Raw genomic sequence first — 14736 nt, forward strand, 5'->3', positions numbered from 1 at the left:
CTTTGTGCTTCCCAAGCGGCTCGCTCCGGTGTCACACTTGTTTAACTCCAGTAATGCCGGCCAATTAAGTGTGATGGAGGGCGGCCTGCCGGGAACTCCACACTTTGAGTTCATGCTGGAGACTCCCTGAAGCTCAGGTCAGGAGGCTACAGGCTCCAGACATGAATGATTAATCCTGAAATTGACTTTGTTCTTGTCATCAGAGGCTCTTGTTGCTGCTAACAGTTAGCTCAATAAGACAAGGACAGATGTTCCAGTTTGTCATGAACGCTGTCGTCGTCACCACATCGGGAACAGAGGCAGACAATTAGACGGTTCAGGTCTTTGTCATGCGCAGGTAATAAGAAATCTTACCAACATCTTACTTTTCTGGCCAACTTTTGATGATGAAAGTTGGCTTGAACTTCAAAAGCGGAAAATTTGAGGATCCCTAACGCGAAGCGCCGTTTGAACAAGATCAAGTTTGAAATATTATCAAAGATATTCATTTATTTAAAAGGAAATAGATAATACAAATGAAACAAAATCATTTTGTCACATAAATGATTTCATGAGTCATTAACAGCAGAAAGAATCCAGTTATCTCACAGGAAACTCGTTTGCCGTCTCACTTGCAGACATTAGTCTTGTTGAGTTTTATGACATGAGAAGTTTTGACACAGGGCGCCTCCAAAAAGTGCTTCTGTGGAGTAAATACTGTACAGTGCAGTGCCGAGTAAACAATACATCACATCTGATCATTCAGTGGTAAACATCTTTTATATCAAAGAACATAACTGTTCAAAGTTTCATCAATACAGTACATTTATAGCAGACTTCACATAGACCCTGGGCAACCTCCCAGTCTCAAAGTATTTCACATTTAATTATCTCCCTTTGGATTTCCACCGCCGACTTCTGATTAGTGTTGCTTTTCTGCAACCTTCAGTTCTGTCTCTGTGAGTGCAGCTTCAGCCGCTCTTCTCACAGTTCAGCTGCCCTCTGCTCTCCTTCAGTTTGTCTCTCTGGCCCTCCGGAGTCTTGGAGTCTCCTCTTAAATCGCTCACCACGGCTCGGAGGGTTTTGAACCTGTCTAAGCGGGTGCTCTGGGCCGCCTGAAGCCTGACTTCTGAACCCTGAGATGCACTGAGGGAGCTGAGGGAGCGCACCGCCGCCAGGCCGCGCTCCTTGTTGGAAGGACGGCGTGGTGTGGTCATGGTGCCGAGCTCCTCCGGGTGCTCCATGTCCCTGATGACCTCACACAGGTAGCGGGCCAAGTCCTGGCTGGAGAAGGAGAGGGTTCTGTGGGAGCGGCGGAAGGTCAGAGGGGACGGCAGGGTCTCTGTCTCTGAGGGGGGGATGGCCAAGCGCAGGGCGATGGCCGCGTTGCCGTTCCCGTTAGACATGGCCGCCTTGCTGCTGTCCTGGCTGAGCTTGGTCTGCGGGTAGGAGATGATGCTCTGCGGGTAGCTGTAGCGGAGAGACTGCGCCGGGCTGGGCTGGAGGGAGCGCTGCAGCTCCACCATGTTGAAGGCATTCTGAAGCAGGGAGGGAATGAAGAAGAAGAGCTACAGTTATTCCCTCCTGTGTAATCTCTGCTGGAATTGAAGAGACAATGAAGAAAAAAAGAACCACATTCTGAGACATGACACCAATCTGAGCTCAGCTGATGCCTCTGCAGCGAACGCAGCTTTCTTCAGGCTGAGACGAAGATCCAGCATGTAGGACGAGATGCTGGCAACAACAGCACCATTGATCAGCCAAGTAATTAATTGTCTGATTGCAGAGTGGGGGGGAAGTGCTATTACCAGCACTATTACAACACAAGCATTAACAGCTATTGGTGTCTATGTGCTTAATTTCAGCTAATTGACTCGCATCCCGACTATCTCCAGGGAACTGATATTTATTCTTTATTTCAAAGCACCAACAAACCCTCTTCTCCTCCAAATGCTACTGCTCGCTGATTTTAATTCCTGTCCTTATTTGTACATCCTGTTTTCCTTAAAAAGTCCCCAAAATATAGCGTGATGACATTTAGAATACATCACCGTGAAATGAGAACTTAAACCAAATGCGTGCGTTTAGTTTTTTTTATGTGCTTTGCCTGTCTAAATGTCAGCATGTGTATATTTTTACCTGGTCCTGCTCCCCTCCACCTTCCTCGTCGTAGTTGAGCACATTTTCTCGGATGTCCTCCCACTCGCCGTGGTGAGCAGACACATGGTACACACCCTCCTTCAGGCCCTTGTGCCTCCTCCAGCAGGAGTAGAGGAACAGGCCCAGCATCAACACTGAGGGGTGCCAGAGAGCAGGTTAATGCAGCAGGGAGCACTCTTGCATAATTAAAATGAGATTTTGAGGAGGGAGAGTGAAAAAAAAAAACACATCTTTGGCTGGAAATGAAATTGACAACGTGAGCGGAAAGTTATGATATAAACAGTCAAGTTGTGGAGAATGGAGGAGAAATGTAAGTTCCCTCAAACGTAACATCACTGGAGATAAATAGCTAATGCAGACAGCTAATATGTGACTGTAAACAGACTTTCCATGGCGCTGATCCCTCCTGTAAGGCCTATTAGCTGCACTCGCCCTACAGTTAGGACATACTAATGGAACGTGCGTGGAAACGGAGGCACCACCTCCTCCACCTATTCCCTTTGATGCTGCTGCTCTGTTTCCTGTCTTATCAAAGTCCGCAGTTCCTCAGAAACCTATTAACTGAATTTTTACTCCTCCCAGCTTAAACTCAAAGCCTCAGTGGCTCGGCTCGAACGCAGGGAGGAATGCTGCAGGAAAGGTCCTAAAGCACACACATCAATCACAGCTATTGTGTGCTGAATTATACAACATGCTGGACTGACCTTTAAAGTCCATTAATCTCAACCAATATTTTTCTCCCATCTGCCATCCCTCTCCCTCGTTTTTTTCCTCCTTCCTTCGCTATCTGTTTTTACTAGTTCACACTTTGACGCTCTTTCTTTTTTATCTCTGTGATTTTTTTATTTTTTTTGGAGCTCCTTTCTGTCTTCCCCCTTCTCTTCCTCACTCATTAAGTCTCTTACTGTTCCTGTTTTTCAGTCCCTCTCTGGCCTCTGTCTGGCCTTGGCTTTTATCTCTCACACTAGATGGGATCCATTTCAACTAGAATCGTTTTATATGGTGCGAGCTAAGTATCAGTTTAATTGGAAATCTTCTGAGAAATGCGGGGTAATCACATTAGTCTGGATTTTTAAAGTAATTGCTTTCGAAAGAGAATAATGCACCAACGACTCTTCGGGGGTCACACTTGCAGGTAGGCAGTCATAAACAAAGACAGAAAAACAACTCCCCGAGAGCTAATCTCCACCAAAGCAGGAAAAAAAAATGTTATCTCAATTAAAAATCATCTGTAGTCATTCACTGCCTGAGATGACGTTAACCCCTCAGCTGCCACGCTTGGCTCCAGCAGCACGGTGAGAACACGGCGAGGCGTTCCCACCTGATCCTCAGCTCGGGGTGGAGGGCTGAGCGGCATCGATCGGCTCACCTGGCCTTCCCCTGGCCTTCCCCTGGCCTCGCACCCTCACAGAGAACACGAGAAGCTTGATAAGATCCAACCAGACGCAGGCCCTCGCTCCTCACCTCCAGAACCATCTGCTCCGAGGTGCTGCCCGCGGGCCTGCGCTCACCTGAGCTGATCCTGAACACGCCTCTATGGGCGGAGGAGTTCGATACGCAGCCAAGTGGAGCCGAAAGCCTCCAACGCATGCAATTAAGCACAAGTAAACACAGATCACACACACAGGTTGGCTCGTGCGCTACATCTGCAGCCACCACTGCCTGGAGACGTGTGTGTGTGTGTGTGTGTGTGTGTGTGTGTGTTTACAGTGAGATCAATATCACTCAGGGAGGAGAACAAACATCGCAGTCATTCATCAATCCATAATGCTGCTGCTGCTGCTGCTGCCTCTTTGCCCTCTAACAGTGAACAGGGTTCTTTATGATGTTACCCCAGACCGGACCGGACCGTGCATTATGAATGATTCTGCAACAACACGGCACAATCACAACACTTAACCCTTTCACCGCAGTCTGGGGTTAATGGCAGCAACAGGAACAGAACAAACGAGGCACATGAAACATGAGAGGAAGATAACGGGGAAGCGATGAGTGAGCAGACGGAAATGAGACAGGTGAGGAATGAGGAGGAGTTGGCAAAAACATCATTTATTTATACGTCTTTCAGGGGCTGAACAGAAACAGGCACTTTACAGAATCGTTTGGCATCCAGAACCCATATGGGAAGCTAATTTCCTCCATTCATCAAAAGCAGAGAGTCAGATTTGATGCTGGACTAATGAGGACTGGTCAGACACCGGCTCATCTGGCTCCGTCAATAACCGGCGCTGAACCGGCGCTCTGCTCGGCCTGTGATGGCTCATGTAAAACTTAATAATGGATGATCGCTTTAACTTTTAATGCACGTTGAGGCAGAGTCGGAGTCCCCCTTTAATTTAGCACCCGGCTAGCAGCACGCCGGTGCGTATTTATGGCGGTGATGAGGTCATCGTTAAACAGCTACATCCTGTATAACCAGCTGTTCATTAACCTCACAACACTGGATCCATTTCATTTACAGGAGAAGCAGCAGTTTCTTCTCTTTAAGGTTTTTCTTTTTTTGGGGGGGGGGAAGATTTATTATTTATTTTTTCCAGGATGTGAAAATGTAATTACACTCAGCAAAGAGCTCATTCTCATCTGAATCACATAAAGGAGCAGTCGGTGATTCTCGGTGGGGAGAGAAAAGTTTTAAGCCTTGAATATAAATGGCTGCTCGCCTGCTTCAAATGGACTGCACCTCCTTTTAGTTAGCATGCAGGCAACACATGAATTTTCATGAATGACGCCGGGGCCACATTTCATCATCTCTGAATTCATTATCAAATATTGAAGACTGCTTTATACGTTTCACTCTCAAGTGTCACAATAACTGATGTCCCAACGCTGGCCTCAGGCCCTGGAGGGAGCGTGGAGTCAGTCAGAGAGCCGGGGACAGTGTATTGAGTCGCCCGAGCGTTTTATAAGCCCGCCTGTGACAGAAGCACTCGTAAACAGCTCTGTGGCCCGACACAGCGACAATATGCAGGCTGCACACACATTTAGTTCCTCCATCTCTGTGAGGAAACAGAAAAAGCAACCACCACACGCCACCATCCCTCCAAAACTAACACAATTTACTCTTCAGCCTCAACAATGAGCCAAAGTGATCGTCCATCTTCTTCTGACACTGCTCTCCACATATCGATGCATACGCGTTTAAAACGGACCCGCCGGCACCAGATGTGGGCTCATATTGAATCTTGATCAGTTTAGATCTTAACGCAGCTTTATTAGACTTCTTATACAAGCGGGCCGGTGTCGTCGCTCCCAAACTGGTTCACGTCTAGACAGCTGAAGAATCCATTAGTCGATCGGTTCTGATGGATGATCGACAAAGTTTGCTGCTTTGTTTCAGCGGCTCTCTGCTTTGCCTCCTGACACCGGGAGCTTCAGGTTGTGGATAAAACACTTTAAAACGTGACCGGGGCTCCTGGAGGCTGTGATTGGCAGATTCTTCATCATATTCTGACATTTTACAGGTTAAATGACTCATTCTTGATTCAGCGAGAAAATAAACAGAAGACACATCAATAATAATAATAATAACAATAATAATAAAAAGGAATTAGTCACCGTCTTGTTCAGGTCTTAGTTTTCTTGGAGGAAATGAAAAACTCTTGCACCTGTTTCACTCGTAGCGTTTCTCAAGGTTCAGCCGAAGGTGCTGCTCTTCTCAGATTATACCATAAATGCTCGGCAGTGAACACATATTACAGAAAAAAAAAAGAAAAGAAACCCACAGCATGTCTTACAATTTCAAACAGATCCACAATTGCAGCTTCTTTTGAATCCAGCAGCCAGAGGCGACCTCTCTTCATTGGACCTCTGTCTTATTGACTTCTACTGTCGATGCTGAACGCCACTGAAACTTTCTGTACTTTAACAAAACCACGGCGGATGTTTCACCTCTCAGACCCCTGGTTCACACAAAAACAACATCCAAAATATGAGTTTTTTCCCTCCTACGTACCCGGGCGAGGTTGCTCATGTGTGTATTTACATCTTGTAGCTTCAGTAACACTCAGGCATCAAGTCTTCAAACTCCCAACTTCAGAATTCAGCAGCTCGCTCTCAGCAGGCACAAAGAAACCACCACGTAGCTCTCATCTCATAATTATCGATCTGAAGATTCTGCTCTTCACACCTACAAAGCAGTCAATGGTCGGTCTCAGGTATACGTTTGTGAACCCGCGACCCCTCATGTGTCAGAGTGCAGCCTCGCATCAGCCGATAAGGCTTCAAAGGGAGCCTTTTTCAGCGAGGCCTCCGACTCCCACACCTCACAGCTACCGCATCAGCTCTGCCTTTAAAATGTTTTCCAAAAGCTTCCTTCTTTCTGAGGAGCTTTCTTATCTCCTCTAAGTTATAATTAAATAAACTGAACATCATGTTCCTATTGATGTCTTAATCTGGCGCTCTTATTTTGTCTCATTTATCACAGTTTGAGTTGTCTGAAGCGAGCTGTTTCTGCACAATAAAGGGATAATTCTAACCTGAGTCCGTCTCCTGCAGAGCTGTTGCCAGCCTGAGCGAGCTTCATGTGTATTCACAAGATACGCCATAAATTATTAGTTAGATGTTTTTTTAAAGCCAACACAAACTCTCGTATTCAAGCTATCCTTTAACCTGCAATCTACCGACTCCGGAGCTCAGCGCTCAGATAAATCAGCTTTATGACACACTTCAGCCTAAATCTAACCTTTATCCTGGAACCAACAGCGGATCATAAAAACCGTCCCTCCATCCATGTGATGTCTGTACGTAACGCTGAAGTGCACAGTATGGACACATTTAGGTTGACTTGGGAAAACAGAAACGTGGAAGGAAAGGCAAAAAGAAAAAAAGACATCAAGGGAGTAAAATGAGTGGATGGCGGGATATAAAATAAGTTGGACAGATAAAAAGTAAGGCTGAGAGTGAAATTGACTTCTGAAGACAGAGCGTAACATCGGAAGAGACAAGGGACACAGAAGTGATGAGAAATATAGAAAAACGCATAAAGAAACCGGGCCGTACTCCGGGGACTTTTACAGCTTTTCCATGAATCACAAATTAAGACGTACAACGCTTCTACTCTCCCTGCTTCTCCTCCAGCGTAGATGTTTGTTTCATGTCTCCACCAACCGCCCATGGAGGAATCACACCCTCGCACAGCTCAGGAGATCAATACAGCCACGAGAGATGTGTGTGAGCAGATTTCACAGAACTGAACAAGGGTGGGAAACAAATAAAACTCTGGCTGGTGCATAGAAAAAGAAGAACACAACAGAACATGATGCGGTAATTGTACCGTGACAGTGACAGCAAACACAAATCAGAAATAAACAACGAGATGAAGAGACGCACAGAAGAAAACATGAGACGATGACGATGCGGGGTCACCACAGGTAGAAGAGCACGTAGTCGACGTAGCTACCTAGAAAGGCCATGACGCAGATGCTGATGGCGAACATGGAGCTGAGGCTGAGGCTGTTGCCGTCCTCGTTGTGGAACATGGCCAGCGTCACCTCGCAGTGCCGTCCCCGGTAGCCCTCGCTGCAGTGGCACGAGTAGCGGGACGGGGAGTGGGCCACACAGGTGCCGTGGCGACAAGGGCGGCTGGCGCACAGCGTGTAGACGCACACTTTGCCCAGCGAGCCCTCTTTGGTCATGTGGCCCGGAGGGCACCTGCGCAGAGAAGACACAGGGCGTAAAGCCACGAGACAAGAAGCACTCGGGAAGCTGTCAGATAAAAGAACACTGAATTCTACAGAGCTACGAGACCTAAGCTGACAGTGTAAAAATAAATCCCGCAGGAGTTACACCTCTTATAGCAGATCCAAAGATATGCTCTTTGAAGGTTACAGAGTGTCGGCTGTAACCGGGAAAAGGGAGAAAAAAAAACACAGAAGAAGAAACGGAGACGCTCAGGATTGGCTTTGCAGTGCGAGTCCCTCAGTATATTTGTACAAAATATCCCTGAATATCATTCACCCCCAGCCCCCTGCCTCTCTCAGCGCTTTGTGTCCTGAGGCGGTGCGGCAATCACAGAATATGGATGTCAAAGTCCCCACTGGTTGGAGTCTTGAAATCACAGCCAGACTTGGTGGTCCTGCAGAGTTTAAAGGGGCAGCCAGGACTCAGACAGTCACTGCTGTTAGACGCCATTCTCTCAGGTTGACACACCATTAGACACACTGAGCAGCAGGGCCGCGCTCTGCCGCGCTGCCACCTGCTGGACGCTCTCACTGCAAGCGAGCAGAACCGGACCGGATCACTTCTGCTCTCTGAACGTGCTGCGTGTTTTACCTGCATTAATTAGCACATGCTTGATTTCCTTTGGTACATGTGGATTTAAAAGTCATAACTACTGACTTCATCATGGACCTTTTCACAGCCAAAGTTCTTAGAGGTCCGACCTTTGTGTGTTCTGGTTCACTGTCCAGAGTTAGTGGGAAGCAGCCATCAATAACACACGGGCGCTTTACTAATATTTCATCGTTGCCAGTTATTTATGATTCACAGATACTGAGTGTTTCTCTTTCTAATCAGTTATTGATCAAACTTAATAAGTCACAGGTATTTATATGTTAATGAGGACCAATAAAAAGTTAAGGTCATTGATTAAACCTCTAAAAACTCATCTCTGGGTATCAAAGTTACATATTTTGAAGTTTTTCCAAGAAAAGAATCCATTCTTGGCTCAGACGTAGCTTGAGGATGTCGCTTCCTCCAGAATGCAGCGATCCATGAAGTCCACACGTCCCTCTGAGCTCACCTCCTGGACCTCAGCTCCACGGTCAGCACCGTAGAACCGCTCTACACAACGACAGGGTGGAATACTGGAGTATTTCAACCACATGGTCAAACTGATTCCATCCATCATCTCTACACCTTAATCCTCACCAGGGTCATGGGGGGCGGAGCCTATCCCAGCTGACTCAGGGTGAAGGCAGGTTCACCTGGACAGGTAACCAGTCTATCACAGGGCTACACTTAGAGACAGACAACCAAGCACACTCACATTCACACCTACGGACAATTTACAATCACCAATTAACCTCAGCATGTTTCTGGACTGTGGGAGGAAGCCGGAGAACCCGGAGAGAACCCACGCTGCACGGGGAGAACATGGAGACTCCACGCAGGAAGATCCCGGGTGTCCTCACCGGGACGCCAACCGGCGACCTTCTAGCTGTGAGGCGCTAACGGTGCTAACCACTGAGACACCTGCAGCCCTGGAACTGATTCTGAAGAAGCAGAATGATGCAGAAAGCTGACGGGTCGGTTCTTCAGTTTGCAGTAAACCAAACCTGGGAGGTTGGAGTCTGTGTGATGGAGACGGCCATCACTGCAGTGTCGAGGAGGAAAATGCCCAGCGATGTTCTCGTAGTTTAGTCGTAGCAACTGGACCTGCTTGAGTTCCTTGAAGACGTTCCACCTTCATCCAAGAGGCTTCATCAGCTCTGACTGACTGGTTGGGAGGTCCAGATACTTAACAACATACAAACCCCCAACTGAAACCCAAACTCAGTGTTAACGTCTCCTTCAGGATATCAGGATATCTGGAACTCCCAACCAGTCCGTCAGAGCTGATGGAGCCTCTTGGATGAAGGTGGAACGTCTTCAAGCAACTCCAGCAGGTCCAGTTGCTACGACTAAACTACGAGAAACACCATGACCTGGAGGACTGAGGATCTTCACAGACAAGCCCAACAATGGTGCTGACTGCTTATTGTGCTCATCTAGCACATAAAAAACACCATGAACATGTTAACAAGCTAAAAAAAAAAACTTTATTTCACCAGACAAAAGTCTTTAATGTCTGACTGGACGTAGCTGCCAACAGGAGATGTTCCAGCTACCCAGACATCCACAGTCACTGTAGTCACGTCTGTTTTTTAAAGATCTGCTTGATATTTGGACCATTGCTTCATGTGTCTGCTTGTCATCGTTCAGCTCAGGGCTCTTCATGTAAAGCCACATTACTGTTACTGGGATGCATGTTGGGAATCTCCACGCCGTGTCCCTGACATGTTGTCTTTTCAGACCAATGCGCCTGCAGTCTGGCAACAGAAGCTTTGTCTTCCTGTTGTCATGTGTTTCATTTGAACTCACACACAAATAAAGGCTGATTGCCAGCCAGAGTTTACAGCCAACCAGTGGTTTCCACCTAGAAGGAGGTTTTTCTCAGAGCAGATCAGTGGCTTCACAGTGAAAGCGCCTGCTGTAGTAAATCTATACGGCACAACTACTCAGGTCTTGACACACTTGGTTAATGTAATTTGCGAGTTGAGTGCCGGCTTTACTAATTTTATTATAAGCAAGGCTGTGCTGTGCATTTCTTTTCCCGTGGATGTATGTGTGTAAATAGGTGCAGAGCACTCTGAGGGCTCATTAAAATGCTGGATTATTTACTCGGTATATTTACTGCACCTGCACTCGTGCTGTCTCCAGAGGTCCACGCAGACCAGGGGAGGGGAGCAGTGGTGCTTCCTGCAGGCATCTGAAGAGCAGCCGACAGAGACGCCCTGCGAACTGACCACTTGAAGCCCCTCTGAGGGCTGCTCCGGATCAAGAGGGATGGAGCGGCCGTTAAACCTCACATCTCGCAAACAGCCTGGTGGAGGAAGACGGAGAGAAAGAGGAGAAAAAAGAGAGAGTTTACAATACCAGAAGACACACTGAGACACCTGTCCTCGGGCAAAATCTTTTATAGACACACATTTACAGAGCGGCAGGGGTGTTAACTGAAATACGCAGACACACATGCATAAATGCACATCAACAGACTGGCTGACACACCTGCAGGCCGGTGCACACGTGCACGCTCACGCAGGGAAACACACAAACAGCCTCGGGCTAAGCTGTCAGCATGGACCTTTTTTTTGCAGGATATTTTCTCTGCTGGTTAGTTTGCTCGCTCTGTGGGAAGCACCAGGTCTAAAACATCATTTAAATACAGATCAGTGTCACTGACTCACTTTCTCTCATCTGTTTGAAACTAAGGCATAAAAACACCTTTGGGCCAGGTTGTGAAATGCACAAGCCCCAGTAAGTGGTCGGGATAAACACTGAATCATCTGCATGTCCAGCTGTGTGCTCCACTCCTCTGAGGACGTGCTTGCACATTGATTCTTTCACAAACTAGCCTATTTGCTAATTTATCGATCATCAATTCATATCTCAGCTCGTCTAGCAGTTCATCTTAATGCACACTCATTCAGCCTCATTCCTGCAGAGCAGCAGGATCCTACCGAGGAAGCTCCTGTTGTGGCCCGAAGGAAACCAGTTTCCGAGCATCACCACAGACGGGTCAATGATGATCTCCTGACTGCGGCCAGGCGAGGCCGTGACCTCCTGCCGTCCTCCGCCTCCGTCCAGTCGCAGGGTGAACTCTCTGCCGTAGCGATCCACCTCCACCTCGTGCCACTCCCCGTCATCCAGCCGGCGGTAGGGCAGCGTGACGTTGTAGTCTCCGTCTCCGAGGTTGAAGAGAACGGCCAGCAGACCCTGAACAACCTGAGAGGAAGCAGGAAGAAAAATAAAGGTATTTTAATCTTTCGCAGCAGCTCCATGTTTAAAGTATCAGAAGTCCTCCACTGGAGACTTTTGCTCTGCTGTGAAATAAGCTGGTCAAGCCTCGTCGTCAGCTGCAGCAACACTATTTGTGTCAGTGTACATTTCAGGGCTTGTGAATAAAACTGCAAAGTGGGGTGACACAAATTCTAAGTGACTGACAGTGTGACAGACCTGGACTCCTGCCACAGTGTGCTGTGTTGATGGGCAAAAACAGGTCCTGAGCATAAAACCTTATAAAGAAAAAAAAAAAGAAAGTAGGCCAGCTCCTGCAGTGGAGAAAAGCCAGTCGAGGCTGGCCCGGGCAACTATTGTATAATTTAACTGCATGGACAAAACTCTCCGTGGTGAACATTGCTGAAAAAAAAAAGAAAAAATGGAGGAAAATTTCAGTGGTGAAAATTAATTCAGCAATTCTGCAGCCATGATGCTTCACAAGATGCCGCACACATCGCTACCATCACCACATGGCAGGAGCCGGAGTCGTCCCGAAGGGAAGGTATACAAGAAACAACAATTATCTTCAGCAGTTAAGGATGAGCGAACACAATGGAGCCAACCAATGAGAGGCTCCCATAACTGCAGCTTGTACATGTCCAAAGCTTAATTGGAAACAGTGGGGCAAGATAATTCACATTCAGCCCAGCCTGCATTAACTACTGCTCCCTCAGCATGGGCATCTCAAATGAGCCTCCCCTACTGGACACGCACACACGGAAAAAAGCTGACTGTACCCTCCCAGAACCGGATCCTGCCCTCAAGTCCACAACAAAAAAAGAGCACAGGACTCAATCAATACTCAGGGAAAATCTGATTATATCAATTTCTCTGCAGCGCCCCCAGAGATCTATGCAATCACCATTAAGTACAAAATGTTCAAGCAAATGTCTGAAGTCTGAACTTTCACATTTCAAATGAAATTTAACGGACAAAAAAAAAAAAAAGCCTGACTTGCGAGTTTCCGTGTTCTTGGGGGCTGCTGGTCTCTGACAGTCCTGTGGTGCACGCCAGCCCCAGAACGTCTTCACAGAGTGCATTAGATAAATGTTTTCTTTACAGAGACACCACACTCCTTGGAGAGCTGCATGCTGTTTATACCCAGCTAGCCCCTGGTAACCTTTGTGTGAAAGTGTGGTTATTTATTCAGTGTGCACTCTATCCCATATCTACCCTTAAGAAAAAAAAAAAGGGCAGAGAAGCAGCCTTTTAAATTAGAGCTTGTTGTCGGAAAACACACCAGGCTTGTGCTCAAGTGTTTCTAAGAGCTCTGAGACAACTGGGCTGAAAATTTTTCAGCGTGCTGCTGCAGACAGACATCAGATGCTTTATACAGCTCACCAGCTCAGCTCCGGAGAGGGCTTCGCAGCCAACATACAGTAAAGGCTACAGCCTTTTCCTTTTTCTGTCACTTTGGCGAGGCAGCGAGGGAAGAGGACAACATTGTTTTTTCCTCGTGTAGTGTAAAGACCCGGAGAAGAACAAGAGTTGATGCTTTAAACAGTGCTGTCTGACAAATAACAAGCACAAGCTCAAAGACAAGACGTGCTCGACGACAGGCCGGTGGTGTGGAATCCAGCACAACACCGACAGGTTCACTGCAAACAGGTGACCTGTGACTTAGCCAAAAGTGACAGTTCTAACAGAGTCGTTTACTTCCAGGTGCTGTTCACAGCCGGCCTGTCAGTCAGCCAGACGAGAGGCTGTGACAGGAAACACTGGCTTCATATCCACTCAGGAACACGTCAAGCAGGAGAGGCATGCTATTACGGATGTTTGGCAAAGTGAGCCAGACGTTACCGGCTGTGAGAAACAATTTATACGCCGCTTTTGGCAAAGTAAGCAGCATGTATACGGACATGAAGCCACGTCGGCATCCCAGAGCACAGAGCAGGGAGTCTGACCTTCCATCAGCACACAGTTGTTCTTTTTGCATCGCTGAAATGTGCTTGAAAGATTAACAAGAGACAGAAATAACCTTGAATAAAAGGCCTAATTTTTTAAAATAGCATCCTCTCAATAGCGGCATTCTGCAGACTTACTGAAAGACCTTGTTGACAACATACGTATGTCAATCAGCAGCCCCCTCAGCATCCTCCCATATGTCTCCAACCCTGATATTACTCACTCTCAGCCTGACAAGCATTTGCAGCAATCATTGTCCGCGGCTAATCATCATTTTAAGGCTCACAAACACGACAATCGCAGCTGTCAAGGTGGAGGGCAGTGAGCGCCTGTGACTCACCTCCAGTCGAAGGTACTCGTTCTGCTCCTGGGAGAGCAGGCTCAGGATGACTCCGGCGCCGGCCCGCGTCCGAACCCCAACCTGGACTCGGGTCTTTCTGGCGGGCAGGGACCACAGGAGCTGCAGCTGAATGTGGCTCCGGCCATCAAAGGAGAACTCTGGGGCCGCTTGTCAATCAAAAGAACACAAGGCTTGTTCAGTTAATTCACCTGTCTAATGGGAAACACATGAAGATATCAGAGCGCAGGGGGAGCGCTGTAAGGCCAGGTTATCTCCCCACAGCAGCACGCCTCCCATATGGCTCCTACAATTAGATATAGAACACACTGCAGCTTTCTCATGAATACCTGACTGCCAATTAACAAGCCATGCTTACCTTGGTCACACTGCGGCCCTGTAAACCCTCTTTCACACAGGCAGCTCAAAGAGCCCCGCTCGCCGTGACAGCGACCCCTCTTGCCACAGGAGGGAAGCGCCGCCACGCTGGCGCAGTGGCCATCAATAAGAGCACAGCCCGGCAAAGTGTTGGAGGATTCAGCCGGGGAGCCAAGGTCATAGAGCTAAATGGAAGCAGAGGAGGAACAGGAGAAAGAAAAAAAATGTAAAAAATGAAGAGGAGAGAAACACGAAGAGGGGAGCAAAATGAAACGTAGACGTCTGTGTCCTTGCTATCCTGGTGGACAAGAAATGAGAGTGCAGACAGAGAGAAATGATTAAATGTGACATACCATAGATTTACATCCCATTCATGATTTGTTTTAATGATATACTGCATCTGTTGCAGAAGGTCACGGAGACGCCACCGTCACGAGCAG

The 14736-nt window shown here is 47.6% G+C and overlaps 1 protein-coding gene across 1 annotated transcript in view; it reads right to left on the reverse strand.

Annotated features, from left to right (window-relative positions):
• Positions 1-950: 950 nt before the first annotated feature.
• The window catches only part of LOC103364000 (neural-cadherin), a 93116-nt gene continuing 79330 nt past the window's right edge, over positions 951-14736 (reverse strand). The window contains exons 27-33 of the mRNA XM_008290993.1: positions 14298-14481; positions 13922-14088; positions 11358-11622; positions 10537-10720; positions 7538-7788; positions 2119-2273; positions 951-1517 (exon numbers count right to left, since the gene is read on the reverse strand). Of these exons, the coding sequence (XP_008289215.1) occupies positions 951-1517; positions 2119-2273; positions 7538-7788; positions 10537-10720; positions 11358-11622; positions 13922-14088; positions 14298-14481 (1773 nt within the window). The remainder of the gene's footprint in view (positions 1518-2118; positions 2274-7537; positions 7789-10536; positions 10721-11357; positions 11623-13921; positions 14089-14297; positions 14482-14736) is intronic.

The sequence above is a fragment of the Stegastes partitus genome, unplaced genomic scaffold (genome assembly GCF_000690725.1).
Source record: "Stegastes partitus isolate 25-593 unplaced genomic scaffold, Stegastes_partitus-1.0.2 Scaffold707, whole genome shotgun sequence".
NCBI classification, from domain to species: domain Eukaryota; kingdom Metazoa; phylum Chordata; class Actinopteri; family Pomacentridae; genus Stegastes; species Stegastes partitus.